This window comes from Thamnophis sirtalis, unplaced genomic scaffold (assembly GCF_051295495.1).
Source record: "Thamnophis sirtalis isolate CommonGarterSnake01/CBP01778 unplaced genomic scaffold, rThaSir2_p1.2 scaffold_13, whole genome shotgun sequence".
Classification (NCBI taxonomy): domain Eukaryota; kingdom Metazoa; phylum Chordata; class Lepidosauria; order Squamata; family Natricidae; genus Thamnophis; species Thamnophis sirtalis.
Genome location: NW_028261393.1, coordinates 43,659,264 through 43,686,080, shown reverse-complemented (window position 1 = coordinate 43,686,080; position 26,817 = coordinate 43,659,264). Strand labels below are relative to the sequence as shown.

Here is a 26,817-nt window from a genome sequence, read left to right as displayed (position 1 = left end):
GTATTGCATAATGTGACTTCAAGCAGATTTGTTCCAGGAGCAAAAACTGATTGACTAGAGATTCCAGAGTACATGAAAACTTTTAGAAAGCCACAGGATCCATCCATGGAATCTTAACCACTATGATACACTGGATGCCCTTATAGTGTTGCAAAATAGAAATAGAATAACAGTTGGAAGGAACCTTGGAGGTCTTCTAGTCCAACCTACTGTTTACACCACTTCAGACAAATGGTTATCCAACATCTTTTTAAAAACTTTCAGTGTTGGAGCATTCACAACCTCTGGAGGCAAGTTGTTCCATTGATTAATTGTTCTAACTTCTCCTTAGTTTAAAAGTACCATACTATGTGAGACTGAGGTGCTCTGCTTAGTAGTAACATGTCCTTATCTCATTTTTAATTGAACAAATGAAAATCAGGGAAGGCAAGAGAGGTGATGCCAAGGGCTCTGTTGGCAATCCATGCATTAAGCAATGAACTAAAATTTCAATAAAGGAGACTATTTGTAGCTCAGGGTTAAAATGAGGAGCCCTTATTGGTCTCTGAGCTTGGTGGTTTTCTTGAAGATGTTTCATTACCCAAATTAGGCAACATCATCAACAGGTAAGCCCAGTGGTGAAATCCAGCAGGTTCTGACAGGTTCTGGGGAACTGATAGCTGAAATCTTGAGTAGTTTGGGGAACTGGTAAATGCCACCTCTGACTGGCCACAGAGTGGGGTGGGAATAGAGATTTTGTAGTATCCTTCCCAAGCCACGCCCACCAAGCGACACCCACAGAACCGACAGTAAAAAAAAAATTGAATTTCACCACTGGTTAAGCCCCATTCTTTAATAGCTATGATGATGTTACCCAGTTTGAGTAAACAACCAAGCTCAGAGAGCAACAAGGGCCATTCAAATAAAAGTTTATAAATCAAAAAGGCTGGATTTACACAGCTGCGAAGCCATAATCACTGGTTTTCAAAACATACTAGTTAACTGCATCCCCTACACCGTGATGGCGAAGCTGTTGCATGCGTGCCCAAAGTGGCACGTGAAGCCATGTCGCATAGCACGCACCGCCTTGCCTGTTTGTCTTCTGGATTTCTGGTGCACATGTCCATGCAATGATCACCCGTCCTTCGCGTGCGCAGCAGTGATGAAAACCGACATGCACATGTGTGCCCGCCAGCTGATTGTCGGTCGCATTTGCGCGCTAGAACCCAGAAGTTTTGGATTTTCCAGAGCGTGATCTTTTCGCATGTGCGGCAGTGCCCAAAACCGGTGTGTGCATGCATGCTGGCCAGCTGGTTGTTAGGCACAAATGTGTACTAGAACCTGGAAGCTCAGCTTTTCCAGAGCGCGGCCCCACCAAGCTCTCGCAGGCACATGTGATGTTTCTGAGCAAACTTTTTGGCATTCGGTGCCAAAAAGGTTTGCCTTCACTGTCCTACACTCTGCTGAAGATGTTACCTTAGCCTGGTAGCAAAATGTTCAGAAACCAACCCACAAGCTCGGAGAACGAACCTCCGCCCTCATACCAGTTAACTTTCTGTAAAAGACTATGCCAAAACCAAGGAAGGTACATGGTGTTCCACCCATTTTGTTCTAGCTGCAGCTTGCCTCCAGAAGTTGTGAATGCCCCAACACTGGAAGTCTTTAAGAAGCTGTTGGATAGCCATTTGTCTGAAATGGTATAGGGTTTCCGGTTCCACCACAAAAGCGCGTAGGACAAAATCACGCTCGACAAAAGCGCGCTGTGACGTCATCACAGCGCGACGAAAAAGATCGAAAAAATGTAAAAATAAAGCTAAAACCTTCCCCTAACCCCCCAAACCTAACCCTAAACCTAACCCTAACCCTAACTCTTAACCTAACCCTAACCCTAACCCTAAACCTAACCGTTAAAGTAACGAAAAACGTAACGCTAACCCTTATCCTAACCCTAACGCTAACGCTAACGCTCTAAAGCTAACCCTAACCCTTAACCTAACCCTAACCCTAACCCTAACCCTAACCCTTACCTTTATGTGAATCGGCTTGCTTTAATTTAATTTTTATTAATTTTTATTTGAATTTTTCGATCTTTTTCGTCGCGCTGTGATGACGTCAAAGGCGCGATTTTGTCGATCGCGCTTTTGCCGTCCGCGCTTTTGACGGGTCACGGGGTTTCCTGCCTAAGCAGGGGGTTGGACCAGAAGACCTCCAAGGTCCCTTCCAACTCTGCTATTGTATTGTATTGTATTGTATTGTATTGTATTGTAAAACCTCATCTCTAGATCTCTTTTCCTACAATAGCCCAGCCCATCTACTTTGGTCACAACAGGCAAGAATCTGGATGTCACCTGGCCAAATTGGTTCCACCACAAAACCGCGGTAGACTAAAGCGCGTGTGACTAAAGCGTGGTGTCAAAACCGCACCGTCAAAACAGCGCGACAACAGCGCGCTGACAACAGCGTGCCGACAGAAGCGCGCTGTAACATAACCCTAAAAATAACCCTAAACCTAACGCTAAACCTAACGCTAAACCTACCCTAAACCTAACCCTAAACCTAACCCTAAACCTTACCTTAAGTTAAATCGCGCTTCTGTCGGCGCGCTGTTGTGGGCGCGCTTTTGACATCGCGGTTTTAGCACTGCGGTGTTGTCGGCGCGCTTTAGTCTACCGCGGTTATGTCGTGCCACGGCCAAATCTATCATAGTTTCTTTGCCGGTTTGTCCACTCCTGCTTTAATTCAAGATTGGGTGAACATGGAAATGGAAGGCATCTGCCCTTAGGTGTGTTCTGTTCAGTTTTGACCTGCTTGAAGTGAAGAAACGGTTCAGAGCAGGAGAAGTAGACCAGACAGGTTTGACGGATCACCTGCAATCTAGCCTTCCAAATGAAAGATCAGCGACTGTCATCAGAGAAGAGGTGTTTTCTTTTATCTCTTCCAACGATTAAGTCCCTATTGTTTTATACCTGTGTTTCTGTTGACCTTTCCTCAGAAAGGAAGGACGCTTTAATTTAAATCCCGCTGAAGTCAATTGGATGCCCATCTGGAGGCACACAAATCTCAGGTTAAGTGTCCTTCTCTATAGAGGTAAGCATATTATTGAGGAATTACCGAGTCTTGTCATATGCACCTCTATAAACTGTCTGGTTTGGTTCTGCAACCCAACAAGACAGACAAAGGCTTCAGAGGATAATTAGAACTGCAGAAAAAACAATGACTGCCAACTTGCCTTCCACTGAGGACCTGCACACTGCAAGAGTCAAAAAGAGGGCCATGAAAATATTTACAGATCCCTCACATCCTGGACATAAATTGTTTCAACTTCTACCCTCAAAATAACGCTATAGAGCATTGCACACCAAAACAACTAGACACACGGACAGTTTTTCCCCAAACGCCACCACTCTGCTAAACAAATAATTCCCTCAACAGTCAAACTATTTATACTAAGTGTGCATTACTATTACTATTAATTTTTTCATTGTTCCTATCACCCATCTCCTCCCACTTATAACTGTAACTTTGTTGCTTGTATCCTTGCGACTTATATTGTTTCCTAGTATGATTTGATTGCTTATTTGTACGCTATGATTATCATTAAGTGTTGTACCTTATGATTCAGGATGAATGAATTTTTTCTTTTATGTACACTGAGATCATATGCACCAAAGACAAATTCCTTGTGCGTCCAATCCCACTTGGCCAATAAAGAATTCTATTCTATTCCTATTTGTTATTCTATTCTATTCTTATTCTATTCTGAGGGCATATACACCAAAGACAAATTCCTTGTGCGTCAGAGGTGGGTTCCTACCAGTTCGCACCTATTCGGTAGAACCGGTTCGTCAAATCTACCGAACCGGTTACAAGAGGTTCCACCAGTGGACCCGGAAAGCAGGCCACACCTACAGAAGAGGTTCCAAAGTTTTTTGAAACCCACCACTGTTGTGCGTCCAATCCCACGTGGCTAATAAAGAATTCTATTCTATTCCAATTCTAATTCTAATTCTAATCCTATTCTATTCTATTCTATTCTATTCTATTCTATTCTATTCTGAGGGCATATGCACCAAAGACAAATTCCTTGTACGTCCAATCCCACTTGGCTAATAAAGAATTCTATTCTATTCGAATTCTAATTCTAATCCTATTCTATTCTATTCTGACAGCATATGCACCAAAGACAAATTCCTTGTGTGTCCAATCCCACTTGGCCAATAAAGAATTCTATTCCATTCTAATTCCTATTCCTATTCCTATTCTAATCCTATTCTATTCTATTCTATTCTGAGGGCATATGCACCAAAGACAAATTTCTTGTGTGTCCAATCCCACTTGGCCAATAAAGAATTCTGTTCTATTCTATTCTAATTCCTATTCTATTGTATTCTGAGGGCATAGGCACCAAAGACAAATTGTGTGTCCAATCACACTTGGCCAATAAAGAATTTTATTCGATTCAGGTCTACATTTCCTGGGGTAGAGAAATCAATTTTCCTACCCATTAGCTTGGTTTTCTCGATTGACACCATTCACTGAACTACAAAGCAACCCCAACCAACTAAAATAGAGTTGGCTGACTGGTGCCCACAGTTCCTGTGTCTGCGAAAGATGGTTTTTACACTTTTGCCTGCCCTGAAATAAAGAAGCAAGAGATTGACAAAGCATGGCATCTGCAGCCATAAAATTTGATGCCTTTAACTACCAGTGAACAGAATGTAGGGAAAAGAATGCCAGACATGCTTCTTAAAAGGAGCCACTGCTCTAAAAGTTCTAGTAAAGACAGCACCCATTGCACAGGTTTGCTGATCATACTTTTCACCCGTAATAAGAATACTCTACAGCAGTGTTTCTCAACCTTGGCAACTTGAAGATGTCTGGACTTCAACTCCCAGAATTCCCCAGCCAGCGAATGTTGCCAAGGTTGAGAAACACTGCTCTACAGAAACACAATCCTTGTACCTTTTTAAAGCTGTTTTCCTAAAAGCGAGGGACATACTAGATATACCTTCACATTTTCAAGTCTATTATTAAAGACTTTGGCCACCTAATGAGAAAGAAGGACTCGCTGGAGAAGAGCCTAATGCTGGGAAAGATGGAAGGCAAAAGAAGAAGGGGACGACAGAGAAGGAGGTGGCTGGATGGAGTCACCGAAGCAGTCGGGCGTGAGTTTAAATGGACTCCAGATGGTAGAGGACAGGAAGGCCTGGAGGAATGTTGTCCATGTGGTCGTGATGGGTCGGACACAACTTCGACTTCATAACTAACTAACAACAACAATAACATCAAAACTCAAAGCAAATCAGAATTGAACCATAACCCGTTCTTTCTCTCCCAAGCAAGAAAACATTTCCCAAACAAGAAAAATAAATATTTTCTTTCCCAAATAAGAAAAAAAAAATCTTTCCCAAACAAGAAAAATATTTACTTTCCCAAACAAAAACAAAAAAAATATTTACTTTCCCAAACAATTTTTTTCACTGTTTGGGGGGGGGGAATAAACATCTTCACCCTAAATAAATTCAGATACAATGTTTCCAATGGAAAGTCTGCAGCGTGGGTATCTGTAACGCTTCATAGACTGGCATTGAAGTCCTAATCAGGTCTGCCTAGAGAAGACATGAAAAGGTGCCTAAGAAAGTGAGCATTTCCAAACAACAACAAAGTGTTAATCTGCGCCTATTGCTGAACAGTTCTCTAAGGGCGAAAGAGCCTCTCCTTGAAAAGGAAAGCCTGCAAAAACATCCAAGGTGGGAACCAGTCCCAATCCACAAAGCGGTTAGGAGCCTCCAAAGGTTATCTATTGGGATTAGAGATGCGTGCAGAGAGTATCGATTCAGCCAGGCAGGCTACAATATACGGCCCATTCGAGGGCTTTTTTAAGTAGCGAGGGACGACGCTTGAGCGATGTGGGTTTTTATTTAAAACTTTCCATTGTTCCCTTTTAAAAACCGCTCTGGGGATCTTTTGCAAGAGAAGAGCGATAGAGCCATCAAAGTCAGGAATAAATTTAATTTAATTTATTTATTTTCTCAAGCATTTATAAGGTAAGAGATATACGTACAAACATGATTATGAATACAGGAAATGGATACGAATAAGTGGGGACAGTAGGACAGGGACATCATAAGGAATGCAGGGTCCCAAATTCGTCTTTCGTTCGGGAGGGGAAGGAAGCGGCGCAGCCTCGGGTCTACGGCCTAGCAATGCACGCTCGTCCCCCCCCCCCCACACCTTGCAAAGCAACCCCCGCTGCGAGAAAGGATCCCCTTTGCACGCTGCAATCTGCTCGGGGGGGCGATCCTTCCACGCAGAGCCATCAGGCCAGCCTCCACCCCCCCCCCGAGGGAACTCTTAGCACCCCTCCCCCATCTGCACCCTTCTTCTTCTTCCTCCTCCTCCGCAGCCACTGCCTTCGCCAAGAGAAGGCGCCAGGGCAGCCATGTTGCAGCCCGTGCAAGCAAGGGGAAAGCGAGCTCGCCCGTGTGTGCACGCTGCCCAAGGGCTTTGCACGAGCCCCTTTCCCCGGGGGGACCTTGGGCCTCTTGCAAAGGGAGAGGGGGGCGCTGCAAAGAGGCTGCTGCGAGCGCGCGGATTTGCACGGGGAGCGGGGGTGGTGTTTCCTTTCCGTCGCCCTAAGAGGTTGGGCGCCAGGAGAGGCGACGAGGGTCGTGCAAGCTTGCAAAGAAGGGTGGGGGGGAGCAGGGAAAAGGAGGAAGCATGAAAGGAATGGGGAGGGGGGGCTGGCCCGGGAGCCCCTGGGCCACCTTGCCCATTTGGAGGGGGAGAAGGAAAAAAAGGGGGGGTCAGGAAGCGCTTTTTAAGGGCCGCTCGTCTGCGCAGACGGCAAAAAAAAAGGGGGCACTGGGCGACGCGCGCGAGCGCCTCTCTCGCGCTAAGAGTCTGGCTCCGCCTCCCGCCCGAATTGTACAATCGGCGCTTTCGCCCAGGTCTGGCCTGAGTTTGCTATTGGCCCCGGCGCGCGTCATTCTCGGCCCGGACTTTCCTCGCGCTTCCCATTCATGCAGTTTGGTTGAGTGTTGGTGTATTTTACTGTTTGCAATAAAGAAGGGGGGGAATTATTATTATTATAATATTTTTTTAAAGGTTCAGGGTGTTTGTTTGGGTTTTATTTTTTGCTGCTGCCGCTGCAAAGTCGCGCGTGGGTGTTTTTTGTACAGTTTTGCAAAGAAAGAAAAAGACTTGTTTTTGTTTTTAAAAACCCAGCCGACCAACCAAAAATCAGGCCTTTTCTTTTAAAAAGAGGGTTTGTTTTGCGCGCGGTGCTTTGATTTCCCCCCCTCTTTCCCCCCCTTCATCTTTTTGCATTTGTTTCGAGGGGAGGGCGACCGCCTTTCCCTCCTCCCCCTTTGCAAAGATCCGCATCTCTTTCTGATCGGCCACCAACTGTTCCAAGAGGCTCAACTATGCCCAAAAGAAAGGTAAGCAAGCGAACGAACGTGGGGATGGTGGGGGCAACGGACCGAGGAAGGGAAAGACCCCCTCCTTTTTTTGCGCGGGGAGAAAAGATGGCTTGCCTTTTGCGCGCGCGCGCTGGGGCCCCGTGTGCTCGGTGTGTATTTGTGTGTGTGCGCGGGGGTTTCGTGGAAGCGTTTTTCCAGGCGCCGCGCCGTGCAAAAGCGAGCGCTTGGGAAGCGAGGGCTCCCAAGCGCTTTGGCAGCCGCGATCGCCCCCCAGCCGAAAGCTGCGGAGCCGAGTAGGGAGTTTTTGTTTTGCCTGCTCGGTGCGTCTCCATGCTGGATTGCAAACAGCCATAGTGTGCCGCTTGCTTTGACCGCAGGCATGGCAGGCTCGGCTGGCGCCCCACCTCCTCCTCCTCCTCCAAACTGCCAGAAGCCCTGCCGAGCCTCCGGGCTGCCTCTAAGCCGTCCGAGGGGCATTTGAGCTGAGGTTTTTTTTCCCCCTCCCCGATTGGGGTCTCTGCCTCTGCTGCGTTTGCCTTTGTTCTTTTTATATTTTTCCCCCCTCCCCGGCCCTTCCTCCTACTTGTCATACCAGATGGCGGTGCAGTGGCGGCTCGGAGCCGGTAGGGGCGCAGAGCTTTGCCATTGCCCGCCTTTGGGGAGAACGAGGGAAAGGGGGGGGGCTGAGATGTGGCAAGAGATTTCCTAAGCCCTAATTCGGTGCAACTTTAGCGAGGAGGCGTCTCTCTCTTTCTGACCCCACTTCCTTGTTTCCCTCCTCTTTTTTTAAATTTACTGTTTATCCTTTTGCAAATCCGCTCGAGATTTACCCATGGGGGGGGGGGGTTGGTTGGAAGTGCAGCTGCACAAGGAGCGGGAGGGAAGCATGTCATAAAAATGGGGTGATCGGTTTGTGCACAGTTGCAGGGCAAGCAGAAGGGGGCCCCGCCGAGCAGTCTCGCTTTTATGTCCCCGCCTTCCCCGGGGGGGGGGAGTTTCTAAAAGCGAGATGCGTTTTTAAAGGCTCCACGCCCTTTGCAGGTCGTTTGCAAACGACCTTGTTCTTGCAGGTAATTTGGCGGGAATTTTTTTTGCCTCCCGTTTTTTAAAGTTAGGACATGATGGCGTCAAGCAAAACGGACCGCCCCAAGTGCATTGTGGGATGTGTAGTCCGGGAGTTTGGAAGGAGAGTTTCGAACAATGTAAAAAAAAAAGTCTGGTGGACTGTTAAAAATTGCAGCTGTTGGCAGAAGAATCTGATCCTATTTCTAATTTTTTTTAAAACATGCGTCCTGGGCTATATTTGATTTGTATTATTATTATTTTGCTGAAACCCAGGAAGAATGAATAGGCTTGATATGGAATTGATAAAAAGTCCAGAAAGAAATTAATCGGTTCCTGCTGAAGTTTTCTTGCACTACTGTATGTGTAAATCTAGTTGCTTGCTCGGTTTTGCCTCCAGAATTCAAAACTTTGTAGACTGTTTTGATTGATGCAAGATCAATACATTTGCTCTCATGTGTCACTTTTGATTGATTGATCCCAATAAAGCGATTTCTCACCTTTTATATTAAAAATGTCTACTGGGCCATTTATTTTAGTCAACGAAAGTGTTCCACTAGATATTCTTGGCATCCATTTCTTTTTATGAAATTGGAACAAAAGTAAATAGTTTATATTGTGTTTGTTTCTTTTTTTTTATTAAACTAGGCTGCAGCTGAAGGTGAAATAAAGGAGGAGGTAAGGTTTTTCCCCCATACCTATATATGTATATTCAGTTGTCTTCAAAGGAGTTGGGAAAACATGCACCACAAGGATTGACGTGCAATGTGAGCATGTGGCAGGATTTTAAATCTACATGGCAAGGATGTTGGAAGATTGATTTGCCAAGAATTTGCAACTGATCAGTGTACACACAATTTATATGCAGAGTAATCTATACATGCAATGAAAAAAAATATTGTGCAGTTGGACTTGCTTAAGAGAGAAAATCACTTAGTAAGAACATTGGGGTTCCCCACCCCAAAATAGTTTCTTCATAGTATTGTCATGCTACCAGCCACAATTGGCTGTATTCAGTACATCAATCTTAGAGCCACGGATTGCAAATCACAGTGTGGTTTCAGGATTCTGCCCCAGTTTAATTGTTACAAGAAACCTGTCTTTGTGCTTGGAGAACGTGTTGCAGCCAACTTCAAAAGCTATTGTTTCTCCTGGAAGGAAAAGACTTCTACCTTTCAATTTAAATTGTTATTGCCCCGATGTCAAAAGTTTGTAGCTTGTTGAAGTTATGAGTAGCATGAAAAAGGGCCAGGATGACATTGGACTTTGGGATCAGGTCTTGTTTCGAACCATATTTTAGTATCACAGAGGGCTACAGTTGGTCAAAAGCTAAAATGAGCTCCACAGGAGTATCGGAGAATGGAGATGCAAACTGAACCCAGGAAATGGTTAGTTCTGTTCTTGTTTGTCTTCATATCGCTTTCGATTCCAGGCAACTACACAGAACACTCCCTGCAGTTTTCTTGGCAACATTTGTGGAAGTGGTTGGCCCTTGTCTTCTCACAGTTAAGATTCCTACAATCACCCTGTCGGCTTTGGCCTAAAGCGGGATTAGAACTCACTGTCTCCTGGTGTTTTCATTACCACACCAAAATGGCTCACTCACACATCTCTGTCCAACAAAATGTGTTTAGTTGGGCAGAGAACAAATATTGTCATTCATCTGCATCATTTTTGTTTTTTTTTATGCACAATAAAGCAAACATTTTGGGAAATTGCTCACTATACCAACTTCTACATCCTGATAAGTAGTCAGCAGATAAGCTAGAATATCCCAGTTTGGTTTTAAGACAATCCTAGTTTAACAGACTACAGAGTTTATTGTATTAATAAAAGTGCCAAGAGAAGAGAATATCTAGACATAATGCTTGTTTTTGTTCCAGTCAGCTATGGTTTATTAGGCTGTAAGAGTTACAAACCAGCCCCGCAGTCCTGGCATTCCTTCAATATAACATTTCGCTTTTGCAAAATGGTATCTGATGCATATTTTTTTGTGGGGGAGTAAGCCTTAATGAATGTAGTGGGATTTTTGTGTTAAACGAGAAGAGCATGGTTGCCTGAGGTACGTTGTTTTGAATTTCTGTGAATTCTACTTTTAAGAAAACTGATGGTTGGTTTTAGTAATTTGTTTTTCTCTTCTGCAGCCAAAGAGACGATCGGCTAGACTGTCTGCTGTGAGTGTACGCCTCTTTAAAAAAATCTATATTACATTAAAGCTGTTAAAATCAATATATCTTTCAAAGTTTCGTTCAAGTAGCCCCCTGTGAATTATTTCCAAGACTAAATGCAATATTTACTCTAAATAAATAGATGACACGATTGCTTCACCATGATAAGCCACATCTTGAGCTAAAGACTTACTTGAATATTTTCCAAACTTGGCAGCTTCTAAATAGGTGGACTTCACATCTCCCAGAATTCTGAGCCAGCATGGCCACAGCTAAGAATTCTGGGAATTGAAGTCCATAAAATTCAAAGCTGCCATGGTTAAGAAACACTGATCTAGATCCTCCTTCTCTTTGTACATATGTATTTTACTTCACCAGTTATAATTGGGGGGGGGGGATTACTATTTCAGTTATTATAGCTGCTCATCTCAAATACATGATCTCAGGTAGCTTACAACACCTAAAAGCAATATCCAGATCCAAAATAGATATCTCGTATAAAAATAACCAATGTGTTGGAATAAATGTTCCCAGAGTCAATGGTGCTTTATGAAATGATAGCTGCCACTTTATTTTAAGGCGACCATTGTAATCCTAAGGGCCAGAAAATTCAGACTTTTTAAAGGGACCACAGAAGTTTGAGATTGTTACAGCAAATTGAACTAACAGGAATGCTGTGTTTATTTAACAACGTATCTGTGTGCTTTTCTTGCAGAAGCCTGCTCCACCCAAACCAGAGCCAAAGCCGAAAAAGGCGCCACCGAAGGTAAATGAATGACATGCCTGTGTCATCAAATGCCTTGAGCTGAGGATTCCCTCCGATGTCAGAATGAACTCTTATTCCCTTAAAGAAGTCTTGATTTCTTTTTCTATTTTTTGCATGTGTATTGATGACATGATATACCCCGTTTCCCCCAAAATAAGATCTCCCGGATAATAAGCCTAATCAGGCTTTTGAGCATGCGCGCTAAAATAAACCCTCCCCCCCAAAATAACCCCTCCCTGAAAATATTGCAACACAGCAGCAGCCATGATGTGATCATGCTCACCGCCTCCTGCACCTCAAAAATAATAAGCCCTCCCCAAAAATAAGGCCAAGTGCTTATTTCGGGGGTCAAAAGAAAATAAGACCATGTCTTATTTTCAGGGAAACACGATAGGTGATGATGAGGAAGATGATGATGATCTACCATCTAATTTTACTAAGGGAGAAATGTATTTGGAGAGGTTGGATTAGTAGCTTTTGATTACATGGATGTGAGAATCCAGCCTTACTGTATTTAGTCAATTGTTTACTTTGAGAGAACTGTTTTAGGCCAAGGAACTAACTAGTAGATGAGATGTATCTAAAAGAGAAAAAAGGATGAACAACTACACACCTAAGAGGTGTGCAGATGTGAAAGAGGTACGCCTACTCTGGAGTTTTCAATGAAAATTCCTTCCCCTGAGCAGCTGTGCTGTCCACTGTAACTGAGATGGTTTTAGAAGGGGAACAAATCCCTAGTAACCCAAAATATGGTGCCAGAGTCTGGGATAGGCTTGGCAGCCTAAAACCATCAACAAGAACTATCGCTTTCCAGGCCACTTATCTGTGGGAGCCAAGTAAAATCTCTGCCGTGATCAGATCGTATCTGAAGACGGTACAGTGTCATTCATGTAAGGCATAAAAAACAAGATTTATTGAGTAAGATGGGGGTCATTGAATGACGCATAGTGGTGTCAGCTTTGGAAGCCATATTAACACCGGAAGATTCCACACGGCCACATTCTGGGAAAGTAGTGGGGGGAGGGGGGGATTTAGTAGTGGGAATGTAGTTAGACAAAATAGCATTCTTCATTTTGGTCAAGATCATGGTATTCCTGCACCTGGAGGAGGAGTGGTTGAAGTGATGTCTCGAGTTGGGACGGATTAGGATTGAACGAGGTGATGGACTGATGGGTGCAGGGGATTGGTTTGGACTTTTGACTTACTGAGGAAAAGCTCGGAAATCTCAGATTTGGGTTTTCCCAGATGTGCCTGTATACCTACTCTAATAAATGGAAGCTTTGAGAAAATGCCTGCCTCGGAGTTTTTCATTGGAGTTGGGCTTTTCAGGAACGCTGACATTTATTAGAGTAGGTATACAGGCACATCTCAGAAAACCAGATTCAACTGTGAAACTTCATTGGGGTGGGAGAAGGATAGCTTAATTCACTACCTTTAAAGGTCACTGCTAACTTGACTGGGTCACTTTCAATTTAACTTATTTAAGAGTTACCTCCAAAAGGAGAACAAGGAACCTATATTGAAAAGGACAAGGGTGCCACAAAGAAGAGGGAGTCAAGCTATTCTCCAAAGATGACTATGGAAAGATGGAAACTTATCAAACAGATCCAACCTAGAAATAAGGAGAAATTTCCTGACAGAGAGCACAATTAATCAGTGGAATGGCTTGCCTCCAGAAATTGTGAATGCTCCAACACCAGAGGTTTTTAAGAAGAGAATGAGCAACCAGTTGATTGAAATAGCCTCATGCTTGAGCAGGGATTGACTGGAAGACCTCCAAGGTCCCTTCAATTCTGTTGTTCAGTTACATTCATGATTTTCCTGTGAATTTGTTAAATTAAAAGAAGGAAAAAAATGGAGAAGTTGCTAAATCTCCTCACTTGGGATTGGGAGCTCTAAATCCAATGATTATTGGGGGCAGTAGGTTGACTCTGTAAACCGCTTAGAGAGGGCTGTAAAGCACTATAAAGTGGTATATAAGTCTTAAGCGCTAGTGCTATTTAGAAGGGCCCTTGATTTTAGCTCTGCTATATTGACTGGACTTTGTATGACTTTGAACTTGAGCCAGAACTTCAGTGAAAATGCAGATAAAAGTTTGAAAATGTCACTTTAACAGATCTGGTGATGGGGATGAGGAAGAAATGAGAAAAGTTACGTTAAGATTCTAACTAATTCATGTGAAATAAACAAGTCTTATAGTTGGCATTTTCTCTCTAGGTTAAAATTGGTTTATAGATTGTTACTTGCAGGATACAATGTATCCTGGAAACTCAGATTGAACATGTTTCTAAATAACCATTCTTCCCAGGTTACAATGTACAAGGGAAATAGAGTTAAAGTCAGGCCAATGGTTACCTAAATATTTTATCTTATTTTATTTTGTATTGCAAAGTAAAAAAAAACAAAACCCTTCATCTAGTTAAAAAGATAACGCCCAGTCTGCATAAGTCAGGGTTTCTTAGAAATTATCTGGGAAACCTGGCATAGAAAACTTTTATAAAATTTGGATACATTTTATTAGCCTTTTTAATTGCGTTAACATAAACACTGATCCCTCAAGCTTTTGTTCTCCCTGCCTGGGATCCAAATATGATTATCTTGTTCTGAAAACACAGATAAATGTTTTCTTCAGTCAGTTTTATATACTTTTTTAATTATTTGAGATGATTTTTCAGTAGTATCCGTACCTCAGAATGAAATTGCCAATACCAACCCCCACCCTTTTTTAATTTTTTTAAAATTAAAGATAATACGCACATGTAGAAAAGTAGCAGCCCTAAAAAGGTTAAAAACATTTGTCATGAAGTTACTTTTTCATCAGTTGAAACTCTAAATGGTTGCTAAAAGAGGCAGTCACAAAACAAGGACTAACACTTCTGCTCTACTCTCAACTGATATTAATGTATTAGTCTTATATAGGAGTGCCAATGACTGGTGTTTTGAGGCTGGCCACTGGCTCAGCGGCTAAGGCACTGAGCTTGTCGATCAGAAAGGTCGGCAGTTCGAATCCCTAGCACCGCGTAACGGAGTGAGTTCCCATTACTTGTCCCACCTTCTGCCAACCTAGCAGTTCAAAAGCACATAAAAAATGCAAGTAGAAAAATAGGAACCACCTTTGGTGGGAAGGTAACGTTTCATGCACCTTTGGCGTTTAGTCATGCCCGCCACATGACCACAGAGACATCTTTGGACAGCGCTGGCTCTTTGGCTTTGAAGCAGGGATGAGCACTGCCCCCTAGAGTCATGAACAACTAGCACATAAGTGCAAGGGGAACCTTTACTGAAAAAGGATTGGTGAGTAAGTGAAATTTTACTCTCTCTCCCTCTGTGATTCCCTCTAACAGAAAGAAAAAGGGGGAAATGATAAGAAAGAGGACAAAAAGGTAGCAACAAAAGGGAAGAAAGGAGCCAAAGGAAAAGATGAAACTAAGCAAGAAGATGCTAAAGAAGAAAACCACTCTGAGAACGGAGATACCAAAACTAACGAGGTACTGTATTATCTCACCATCCCGAGAATCGTTTCCAAATACTTAGGAAATCGGGGAACTCTGCTCTGAACAGGTCCTGCTTTATATCCAGCCGTTATATGCACAGTATTTAACTTACGATCAGAATTTCCATTGCTAAAACAAAGCAGTTGTTAAGTGACAACACACTTAATTTTAGGACCTTTTTGTTGTGGTGGTTAAGCAAATCGCCACAACTTAAGTGAACCACGCAGTCATGAAGGAAACCTAACATTTAACTTTTACATCTCGTTTTTAATTTACTTTCTCCCTAATAATACAAGCATGGAGGGGGATGGTACCCTCTCCCACAAAGATAATAATTATTTAGGGGAAGCATGCACAGCAGGGAGAAATTAGTCTCCAGTTTAATTCATTTATTTGCCTGTTTTTTCTTCTCCTTAACATGCAGATCTCTCTCCCTCTCTGCCTGTTTCTCCCTCTCTCTCTCCCTCTCTCTCTTTTCCTCTCTACCCCGCTCTCTCTTATTCTAATTTGGACGTTTGCTTCTTATTTTACCCCAAACTGCCACCAATATGATGTGGGCATGCAGGTTTCTATTAGGTACAATGTGTTTTCAAAAGGGATTTTTTTTCCTCTTTAAATTCAGCAGCTGGCTTTGTGCATACTGGTCAAGGTAGGCATACAAGGAAGCCGTACTACTCCATGCTTTCAGATAGGCTTCCTTACAGACCGAGGGGTATTGTGCCATCAGAGTCCAAAGTTAGGAAAGAAATTCGGTTTGGTGCTTGAGTTAGCTAATAAGCAAAAGCTGGGGAGTCTCCTGCTGCTGTTGTGTGCAAGAATGGAAGTTGGTAAACTCTGCGGCATTCATTGTTTGTGGGACTGAGCTATGGTTACGCCCAGTATCTTCTGCAGTGGATTTTCTTCCTAACATAATTCAATTTTGTGTTTCTCTCAAATACTAACAGGCACCAGCTGCTGAAGTATCTGATGTCAAGGAAGCCAAGTCCGAGTAACAGATTATAAACCCTCTTCATTTCCATCATTTGGTATTCGTACCTCCATACTGTATTGTTAAGAGAGGAATATTTTTATCAACTATTTTATAAATGCAGGTTTTTTTAGCATGAATTTAATCATGGAACATCTTCATCTCGGTTACTTGGACTTCAAAACCAACCAACCAACCAACAAAAAAAAAAGAAAATCATTGTTTTTAAAATTTTGTGATTGTCATAGTTTGTATGGTACCCGGAAAGAATCAGTGGTGGTAGCTATTGACTTCTATCAGTATATAATCCCTTTGTGTGTCAGTCATACGGAATTCAGATTTTAATTTTACCCTTGTTGCGTGTTGTATGGTTTCTTAACGTGGGGAGGTCTAAAACAAAAATACACACAAAAACCACAATTGCGTCAGACATTCCGGTGGTTCTGTGACTTGCTTTTATAAAGAAGGTGAGATATTTTCATGAAAAATCTTAAGAAGCTGGAAACTTGTTGTATCCCAAATGTAGTTTTATTTTGTCACATTTTGGAGAATAATATTAAAATATGTATTCATGTTTTTAAATGAAATACAAAAAAAACTTTTAAAATAGAGAAGGACAGGTTTGACTGAATATACCCACTGTTAGGAATTTTACTGGATTTATCTTAATAAAATGTCTCCTCAAAAGATTCGTGGTTTTGGGCTGCCTTATGTTATAGCTAACTATAAGATGCTCTGGACTATAAGATGCACCTACCTTTTGAGGAGGAAAATAAGAAAAAAAAATTCTGCCTCTGCCTAGCAATTTGCCTCCTTACAGCAAACAGCCTAATCAGTTTCAGCAAAGCCTAATTTAGCACAAGCACCTATCAGCTGTTCCAGGCTGCGGGAGTCTTCGCTGCCTATCCCTGCCCATCACTGCCTCCACGCGCTCCATTTTCGGCCTTCACGCACGCCGTTTTTAGGATAGACAGCAGCAGGGATGGGCGGTGGCGATCCCTGCAGCCTGGAATGCAGCATTGCAGGCAAACTGCCTACAGCCTGGAGTTTGATCCTGATGGGACTTGAGGTTGAAGCCTTCCATCCTTCTGAGGACTCAGACTTTTTGGGGCAATAGACTGTCAGGCCTGGAAACCATCGTTTGCACCGCTGTAAACTGCTTAAAGAGGACTGTAAAGCACTGGGGGGGGGAGATGGTTTTGAAGGTTAAAAAGAGCTTTAACAGATGAGCTATGGAATCTGGTGGTCTCTAAGGAAGCCATCTTCAGGCAGCTTTGTATTCTCCAGATGGAAATCATTCATCTTTATTTAGAAAGGATTATCTGCAAGTAAAGTGAGGAAGTGTAAGGAATCCACAATGGTATATTTGTAAAAGTACAGTGAAAGTCAAGGTTTTAAACCAAACACTTCAAGATGTGTGGACTTCAGTTCTCAGAATTCCTCAGGCAATTCCCTCATCTAGGAATTCTGGAAATTGAAGTCCACACTTCTTCAAGCTACCAAGGTTGAGAAACACTGCCTTAGGTAAATGCGGGCAGAATTTTACCCTGTTTCCCTAAAATAAGCCCTTCTGGGATGCCCAATCGTGCTTTTGAATGCATGCACTAAAATAAGTCCTCCCTAAAAATATTTAAACGCATGCTCAGACAGTCCCCACCATTTCCTTTGGTTGTTTGCTGTACAAACAACATGAGGTGAGGAGGCAAGCCCTTACCTAATGGCTGCTCCCGCAACCCTAGCAACCGTGCCCCTTCTGTCACGCTAATGGCCACCGCCAAAGGAACGGCAGGCCCAGCGATGTGCAACACAGCAGCAGCCATGAGGTGACCACGCTCGCCGCCTCCTGCATCTCAAAATTAATAAGACCTCCCTGAAAATAAGGCCAAGAGCTTATTTCGGGGGGAGGGGGGGGTCAAAAGAAAATAAGACCCTGTCTTATTTTTGGGAAAACGCCTACTGCATATATGCCACTTTACTAGAAGAAAAAGAAATTCTGAACACTGAATTCTGGAACAGACTGAAAAGATGTATAAAGCTGTGTTTCAGTCACTCAAAATCACTCACTACTCTTCCAATCTTGCTTCCTATTTTGCTAAGTCATCAAACATTACAGTATTCACAAACATACTTTAAAAGTTCATGAGTTGTTCATGTGTCAAGAAAGTTGTTTTCTTATCAGTGTCAAATATTAGATTAATTATAGGTTTAAATCAGAAACACTTATGCTTGCTTAACAGTATAATAAATTAACGGTTGGCTGGATTAGCATGTCACACAGACTCAAAATCAAATTCATCTTAACATATAGTAAGGCTGTGTCATTCTTAAGGTACCCCACTAAACATGCTACATTATTGGCCTACTGATTTTGGTCGAAATGCAAATATAGTATTACTATTGCAAATATTAAAAAATCCAGCTAATAATTCCAGATAACTACCATACTGGGGTTTCATCTAGTTCTAGTCAGTGCATTATTTGAACTCTTGTGATTTCCACGTCATTCTGATATGCACTAAAATGATGTAAAAACTTTGCTAACAATGGTAATGAATATAGGAAAAAGGAAAGCTAAGGATGTTTATATAGCAAATAGAACAGGTTAATTTTAGCTGTATTATAGCGAATGTCTTGCTTAAGCTACCTAAAGCTGATTGAAACTAACGGCCTTCAAGGATATTTGCAAATGCTTTAAACAACTTTTTAAAAGACCTGTAGCAAATCATTTAATAAAGTGGAGGGAGTGGGACAACGAAAAACAAACCAGGAAAAATCTCTCAGCAGATACAAAGCTGGGGGTGATAAGAACTGGAATCCAACACATCTAGAAGACATTTCTTGAGCTGCTTTCAAAAGATGGACACAACAGCCCTGCAAATTAATGTAGGACAGAGATGGTGAACCTTTTCGGCACCGAGTGCCCAAAAGGTCGCATGGAAACACGTATGCACAATCCTCAGGGCTGCACTTTGGAAAAGCCGAACTTTCGGGTTCTAGCCCATGTGCGCCTGACAATCAGCTGGCCCTCACGCATGCACAGGATGGTTTTCGGCACTGCTGTGTGTGTGAAGGACAGCTGATCATTGCACACGCATGTACGCCAGAAACCCGGAAGACAAAACAGGCAAGGCCTGCGTGCCATAGGTTCCCCATCATGGATATAGGATGAGCAACTCATTAGATCAGTGGCATGCATATAATAGCATGCAATGCTTAAGCACGCGTTTTACCTTTTTTTTTTTTTTTTAAGGCTAAATGATCAGATTTATTCAGAACATTCCTGCCATCTGTTTCTGAGTGGGCAGCTGCTTCCTCTAAAAAAGCAATAGATAAACTCCCTCCCCCTTTCCCCCCAACACCAGCATTTTTGGTGACCGATTTTGAATGCTGCTGAATAAATGACAAGTCGGATAGATTTTTAAAAAAAAGTATATTGATAAGTGCTATTGCTTGCAACTGCCAAGTTTCTTTAAATTCTGAAAATTATAATGTTTGGAACAATTTGGGCTCTGCATAAGAGCAGATGTTTACGCATTTTGGGTCCATCTACTTCGTAGCAGAATCACACACACATATATATATATATATATATATATATATATATATATATATATATATATATATATATATATATATATATATATATATATATATATATATATATATATATATATATATATATATATATATATATATATATATATATATATATATATATATATATATATATATATATATATATATATATATATATATATATATATATATATATATGTCCCCAATTTGCATGGTGCTCCTTGTATTATTGTGCTTATGTACTGCCAATGCTCGCCTGCAAATCACTGTTGATTTTTCACAGTTTCCTTTGGCTTCTTCATTATGTAATCCTATGAATGTGCATTCACGAGGAGGCCTCTTTTACGTTTCTATGAATTGGGTGTTGTATTGCAGATATCACTCACAATCTTTTATAATGGAGTATCATGCAGTGGGGGTGGGGGATGGTGACAGTGGCTTCCCTGCTCTTGCATGTCAACAAGCCGCCCAGAGTCATTTTGTAGGGCATAAAAATTTAATAAATAAAAAATAAAACATCTATCGTTTTCAGTTTAAGCCTGAAGAATTGTTTTTCCAAAGCTGTTATCTGTTGATGCAGATTCTGAAGGCGCTGTTTGGTTAGACACTCGCTTCAGGATCAAATATCCTGGAAATAAGTTATTGGATGGCATTAAAGCCCAGCTTTCTCCCGGAAAGCTTAAGGTAATACAGATTATGGGATGGGGTGGGTACTCTTTTCCACTGGTCCTTCTTCCTTCTCTTAGGCAGATGGTATTGGGCTGTGTGGGAAAAGTTGAGCCAGAAGCTTATAACTTGTGGAAGGTCTTGGAGCTGTCAGGCCTGCAGACATCTTTTCTTTTGGATCTTTGGCCTGCCACACTTTCTATTATTCTGCTATGCGTTTTCTATTGTGGGAAACGGGGGGATTGTAGGAGTGAGATGCGATGTAGCCATAACAAAATTCTTTCTAGAAAGCCAAGGTCATCCTTTGTTTTTCCATCTCTGCACCTGACCGGAACTGGATGGGTGGAATTGCCAACATGGCAGTGGGAGATTGGATCATGTGATGGACTTGTGGCTGTGGGGACAAAATCTTGAACTTTCAATTGGGTGGAGTAAACCGGGAAGCTTTCAGATTTGGGTTTTCCCAGATGTGCCAACATGGCTCTCTTTAATAAATTGGAACTTTGAGGAATCCTTTGACTCGGACTCTGATTTAATTTTGGATGCTATTTGGAACCCTGACTGGAGCTTGATGCTCTCACCCATTTTGTTTGAATGTCTCCCTGAAGACATCTACAAGTAATCCTCGAGTTATGATCATAATTGAGCCCAGAATTTCTGTTGTTAAGTGAGTTTTGCTCCTTTTTATGACATTTTTGCCACAGTTGTGAAATGAATCACTGCAATTGATAAGTCAGTAACTTGGTCATTGGATGGGGTGCCCTTGTCCAGATGGTGCTAATAGCCTGTTTCTCACCCTCTTCTCCCTTAACTCACAGTTCCTTCTCAAGGAACAGGTAGCAGCTGTGCCCAGGTAAGCCTTTGCCCAGTTCTGTCTTGTTTGCCAGCTGCACACGTCCCTTGTTTGGAGCAACCCTTTAAGATCTTGCAAAAACTGCAGCTGGCCCAGAATGCCAACCAAAATGGCTCTGCCACAGAGTGGCCGCCTCATACCTCTGCTTTTAAGCTGCAATGCTAATTATACAATTTAGCTTTTATATTATATTAACTCCCATTGCATTAACTCTAAAAAAAGCAATGGTTTTAAAAGTTAAACTCCGATTTCAACCTGTAATATTTTGTACACATGCAGAGAGAGGAGAGAGGGAAAATGAGAGAGGGGGAGGGAGCGAGAGAGATATTAGGGTTAGAGAGAAAGGGAAAGAGAGAGGGGGAGGAAGGAGAGAAAGGGAGGGAGGGAGAGAGAGGGGGAGGAGGAAAGGGAGGGAGGGGGAGGGGGAGAAGAGATAGACAGACAGACAGAATCCCCCAATATATACTGAACTAACATTGTATTTGCTTATTGCTGCCAGGATATTAAATATAATTTTTAACTGGGAAAATCATTTGATCCCTCGAATGCTGGCTAACCAAGCTGTGGGAATAAGTGTTGATCTCTAAAACATCTCCCTCCCTTAAAATTAAATCTGATACAGAACTCAACTCAAATTGGCAACTGTTCTCAAACCACAATCTAATATACATGCATTTGTACCACATCCAAAATTTGGATTTTTCTCTGTGTAAAGTCTATACTTTAATTTTACAGGATTTACAAATCAGAGCAGGCTTTTGGTAATGTGGATAGAATTTATTGTAGAATGTAATCTCCCCCAATGATTTACGCTGCTATTGATATTCACTTTTTGCTTAGAGCTTAATAGTGATGTTTGTCTTTTAATGTAGTACACCACATTCAATTACTGATTAACTAATTAACTGATTTTGTATCAGAAAACTATAGCCTCCATGACATTTGTAAACCCCTCATTTATTCCTTTAATCACTATGTATCTGTATTTTATTCTTTTGTCTTTCTTTCTTAATTGTATGAATTTTCTCTAAAATGCTTAATTTAAAAAATAGGAGAATTGCTTATAAGTTTTCAGCCATCTATCTTATGATACAATGCAGTGCTGCAACTTTAATACAGTAATTATCCAGAGTATTTTCAATCAAAAATTGATAGAGCTCTTAATAAGAATGTAAACAGTTTGGTTCTAAAGCGGAGAGTGCTATGAACTTAACTTAAAAGATAGGATAAACCACGGAATTTCTAAAACAGTTGTGAAAAGAGTAAGGTCCTACATTTAGGCAACAAAAACAAAATGCACAGGTACAGTATAGGTGGTACCTTGCTCAATAGTAGTAACTGTGAAAGGGATCTTGGAGTCCTAGTGGACAACCATTTAAATAGGAGCCAGCCGTGTGCAGCAGCTGCCAAAAAAGCCAACACAGTTCTAGGCTGCATAAACAGAGGGATAGAATCAAGATCACGTGAAGTGTTAATACCACTTTATAATGCCTTGGTAAGACCACACTTGGAATACTGCATTCAGTTTTGGTCTCCACAATGTAGAAAAGATGTGGAGACTCTAGAAAGAGTGCAGAGAAGAGCAACAAAGAGATTAGGGGACTGGAGACTAAAACATACAAAGAATAGTTGCAGGAACTGGGTATGTCTAGTTTAATGAAAAGAAGGACTAGGGGAGACATGATAGCAGTCTTCCAATATCTCAGGGGTTGCCATAAAGAAGAGGGAGTCGAACTATTCTCCAAGGCACCTGAGGGTAAAACAAGAAGCAATGGGTGGAAACTAATCAAGGAGAGAAGCAACTTAGAACTGAGGAGAAATTTCCCGACAGTTAGGACAATTAATCAGTGGAACAACTTGCCTCCAGAAGTTGTGAATGCCCCAACACTGGAAGTCTTTAAGAAGATGTTGGATAGCCATTTGTCTGAAATGGTATAGGGTTTCCTGCCTAGGCAGGGGGTTGGACTAGAAGACCTCCAAGGTCCCTTCCAACACTGCTATTGTATTGTATCGTATAGTTTATAAGTTTCATAGCACCTAGTTTGATATAAAGACAACATGCTCATTTTTTCACTGGGCGTATCTGATTCTTTACTAATATCCTAACCTGACTAAAATACTTAAGCTTCAGCATACGTCCTTTAATCATTATTTGGACATTAAATAATGCAAGGTAAGCTTGCCTGAAAATAGTTTTCATGTAGGCTGGTTCTTCATTCCTTCATTCATTTACTATCAACAGCGGAGATGGGAAGTAGCAGAAGCTGATAAACCAAATGGTCAGTATAAACCAGGGGTGTCAAACCCTCGTCGTCACAGCAGTGTCATGTGACGTATCGGGACCCCTTTCTCCTTCGCTAAACTGGGTGGAGGCAGGGACAGCATATGATGCATCAAACCCATGGGTTGCAAGTTTGACACCCCTGGTACAAACCAAGCATACTTGAGAGCTGGACTGAAACAGAATAACAGAGTTGGAAGGGATCTTGGAGGTCATCTAGTTCAACCCCCTGCTTAAGCAGGAAACCCTATAGTATAGGGCTTATACCATTCCAGACAAATGGTTGTCCAATCTCTTCTTAAAAACCTCCAGTGATGAAGCACCCACAACTTCTGGAGGCAAGTTATTCCACTGATTAATTGATCTCACTCTCAGGAAATTTCTCTTTTTTTTTTTAGGTTGGTTCTTTCCTTTATTAGTTTCCACCCATCACTTCTTGACCTGCTTTGGAGAATAGGTTGACACCCTCTAAGGGCTGCCTCTTAGATTTTGGAACACTGCTATCATGTCAGTCCTGGTCCTTCCTTTCATTAAACAAGAAATACCCAATTCCTGCAATTGTTTTTTTTAATGTTTTAGCCTCCAGTTCCCTAAACATCTTTGTTGCTCTTCTCTGCAGACTTTTTAGAGTCTCTGTTAGGTCAGCCCCCTGTTGGGAGAGCAAGTGCGTTCAGAGAAGCGTTGTGAGAGTGGTGTTGGAGAACACACAAACCAGCATACAGAGACACTGCAGTTTAAATAGGCTTTGACTTTCGTGGAAATAGAGGTATCAGAGTCCATCAAACAGTCCAAGTCATACACGGATAAGACAGTCAGTCATCAATGTCTTTCAGTTAAGGGATAATCCAAATAACATAGTCCATAATCATACAAACAGTCCGGTACACAAAGTTTGCTAGCAGTTGCAAAACTTACAACAGCTCACGCTGATCATTATACAGCACTTCTAACAGCCAGCTTCCAAACACTCAGATTAGATCAGCATCTAACAGTCATTCTGGCGCCATTTTATGGCCGATTGAGGAAACAGCAACCAATCACATTTACAGCATGATTTAAAGAAACAGATACAGCATTGTTACATGATTTATATATTGCCAACCCAACCAATAGATTATATTCATAACAGTCTCTACAGCTAGAAACAGTGAGCAGGAAGAGTGGACTTCTCCCTCTTAGCTTTCTCTTCAATTTGTCTCCAGTATTGAGTTTACTGGACAGATGAAGGACAATGGCTGGAGGTTGTTGGCACAGAGGAAAAGAAACATATAAGGGCTATTTGCATGGTTATTTCCTACTCTTCCACTTCCAGTTCAAATTGGAGATCAATACTAAGCACAGTTTCAGGGTTTTTCTGCAGCGAATTCCTTATTATACATTGTGCAAGGAAGTATTTTGACTCAATTCTATTACACTTTACTTTCAACATTAGAAACAAATTCAAGTGCTTGGAGAAAAGTGAAAACAAAACATCAGAAATAAGCTTTTCTTTTTAGTTTTACTCATACGTACCAAAGACAAATTCCTTGTGTGTCCAATCACACTTGGCCAATAAAGAATTCTATTCTATCCTATTCTATGCTATCCTGTGCTATGCTATGCTATGCTATCCTTGTTCTATTCTATTCTATCCTTGTTCTTCTATCCTATCCTATCCTATCCTATCCTATCCTATCCTATCCTAAGTCCAGCGTTGCCATGAAAGTCAAAGCTTAAAAGGCATGGTGGATTTTGAATTTTCCTATGAAACCTTGGGTCAAACCTGGCTTTCCCATTGACTTTGTTTGTCAGAAGGTTGCAAAACTGATCACATGGCACAGCAAAACTGCAATCGTTATAAGTATGAGTCAGTTGCCAGGCATATGAATTTTGATCATGTGACGATGGGAATGCTTCAACAAACTTAATTGTAAAAAACAGTCATAATTCACTTTTTTTCAGTGCCACTGTAACTTTGAATGCTCACTAAATGAATTGTTGTAAGTCGAGGATTAACTGTAATGTGGATGCCCTACAGAACCTAAGCTCTTCATATTCAATGTAAAATTCAATGTAGAGAAAAGTAAAGTCCTATATTTAGATAAGAGAAACCAAAAGTACACACATAAACTGGGTGAAACCAGGCTTAATAGCAGTGACTGTGAGAGGGATCTTGGAGTCTTAATGGACAACCAGCTAAATATGAGCCAGCAGTGTGCAGTGGCAGCTTAAAACGCCAATGCAATCCTAAATTGCATTAACAGAAGGATCTACCGAACCGGTTAGAAGAGGTTCCACCGGTGGACCCGGAAAGCAGGCCACACCTACAGAAGAGGTTCCAAAAATTTTTGAAACCCACCACTGAATCAAAATCAAGAAAGGTACAAACACCACTCTATAAAGCCCTAGTAAGACCACACCTAGAGTACTGCATCCAGTTTTGGTCACCACACTATAAAAAAGATGTTGAGACTCTAGAAAAAGTGCAGAGAAGAGCAACCAGGATGATTAGGGGACTGGAGGCTAAAACATATGATGAACGGTTGCAGGAACTGGGCATGGCATAGTGAAGACAAGGACCAGGGGAGACAAAGTAGCAGTCTTCCAATATCTGAGGGGCTGTCACAGAGCTATTTTCCAAGGCACCTGAAGGCCAGACAAGGAATAATGGATGGAAACTGACCAAGGAAAGATTCAAGTAGAAATAAGGAGAACTTTTCTGACAGTGAGAACAATCAATCAATGGAACAGAAGTTGCCTTTGGAAGTTGCGGGAGCTTCATCACTGGAGGCTTTTAAGAAGGGATTGGGCTGCCATTTGTCAGAAATGATGTAGGGTCTCCTGCTTGGGTGGAGGGTTGGACTAGACGACCTGCAAACTCCTTTCCAACTCTGTTAATCTGTTAATATTCCACTGCTTGAAAATAGCACATCACACTTTGGATTGAAGATGTAATTTATAACCCTGAGGAATTAATTGGTTCATCATTCTTTAGCCCACTATTCTTTACACAGTTGCCTTGTTTCAGGAAGCAAAGCATAAAAATAAAACACAAGCCCATTGCAGACATAACAAGATTTCAGCTTTTCTCATGGTATTCACTAACTAGGTGTTGTTCTCCTTAATCAATATATTATGGAATAAGGAAGACTGTAAGCATTGCTAATTATGCAACCATAGTAACTTATTTATTTAGCTTTTGATTGACTGTTGCCTATAAAGTTGGGAAAATGGTTTTGGTCTTTAAGGGTAACAAATAGGCAACCTCTTTGAAGGAGCAGGTAAAAAGATTGCATTTGAAAAGGCAGATTAAACTCTAATAGAGCAAAAAGAGTTCAATTTTCTTTGCTTATCAGCTGTCATAACTCAAAGAAAGGGCAGAAAATAATAAGGCAGTGGGTGGATGGATTGTTCCATTTTGGTTTGATTTTAAAATATGTAATTTCTTCTAGGAAGAAAAAAATACAATAAATAAAGTAAAAGGTGAGTAAACACTGAATCAGGCTTGTATTCAAATATCTCCATATTTCTTGAATGTCAGAGCAATGTTTTAAAGATATTGTCAAGACAGAAGTCTGTTTCTATGATTTCTATAGAATATG

General features: G+C 41.6%; 1 protein-coding gene and 1 long non-coding RNA gene across 3 annotated transcripts in view; one reads left to right on the top strand and one right to left on the bottom strand.

The window, feature by feature from the left end:
* Positions 1–6,972: 6,972 nt before the first annotated feature.
* On the top strand, positions 6,973–16,549 carry LOC106540045 (non-histone chromosomal protein HMG-14A). 2 transcript variants are annotated; one of them, XM_014055024.2, is made up of 6 exons: positions 6,973–7,421; positions 9,114–9,143; positions 10,610–10,645; positions 11,349–11,399; positions 14,744–14,887; positions 15,838–16,549. In XM_014055024.2, exons 1-6 carry the CDS (start codon positions 7,407–7,409, stop codon positions 15,883–15,885), a joined length of 324 nt encoding a protein of 107 aa, XP_013910499.1. In that variant the 5' UTR covers positions 6,973–7,406; the 3' UTR covers positions 15,886–16,549. The 2 variants fall into 2 exon arrangements, with proteins under 2 accessions (XP_013910499.1, XP_013910500.1); XM_014055025.2 differs by having other exon boundaries at positions 6,976–7,421; positions 10,610–10,639.
* A 79-nt stretch (positions 16,550–16,628) lies between these two features.
* Positions 16,629–26,817, bottom strand: part of LOC148043161 (uncharacterized) — a 31,168-nt gene continuing 20,979 nt past the window's right edge. The window contains exon 4 of the long non-coding RNA XR_015698301.1: positions 16,629–17,182. This is a non-coding gene — a long non-coding RNA (uncharacterized LOC148043161). The remainder of the gene's footprint in view (positions 17,183–26,817) is intronic.

What these genes read in the sequence shown, in the direction of transcription:
- LOC106540045 (XM_014055024.2), top strand. An exon ending in AAGGTGAAATAAAGGAGGAG is followed by an intron (nt 9,144 to 10,609) that starts GTAAGGTTTTTC and finishes TCTCTTCTGCAG; the next exon opens with CCAAAGAGACGATCGGCTAG. An exon ending in GAGATACCAAAACTAACGAG is followed by an intron (nt 14,888 to 15,837) that starts GTACTGTATTAT and finishes AAATACTAACAG; the next exon opens with GCACCAGCTGCTGAAGTATC.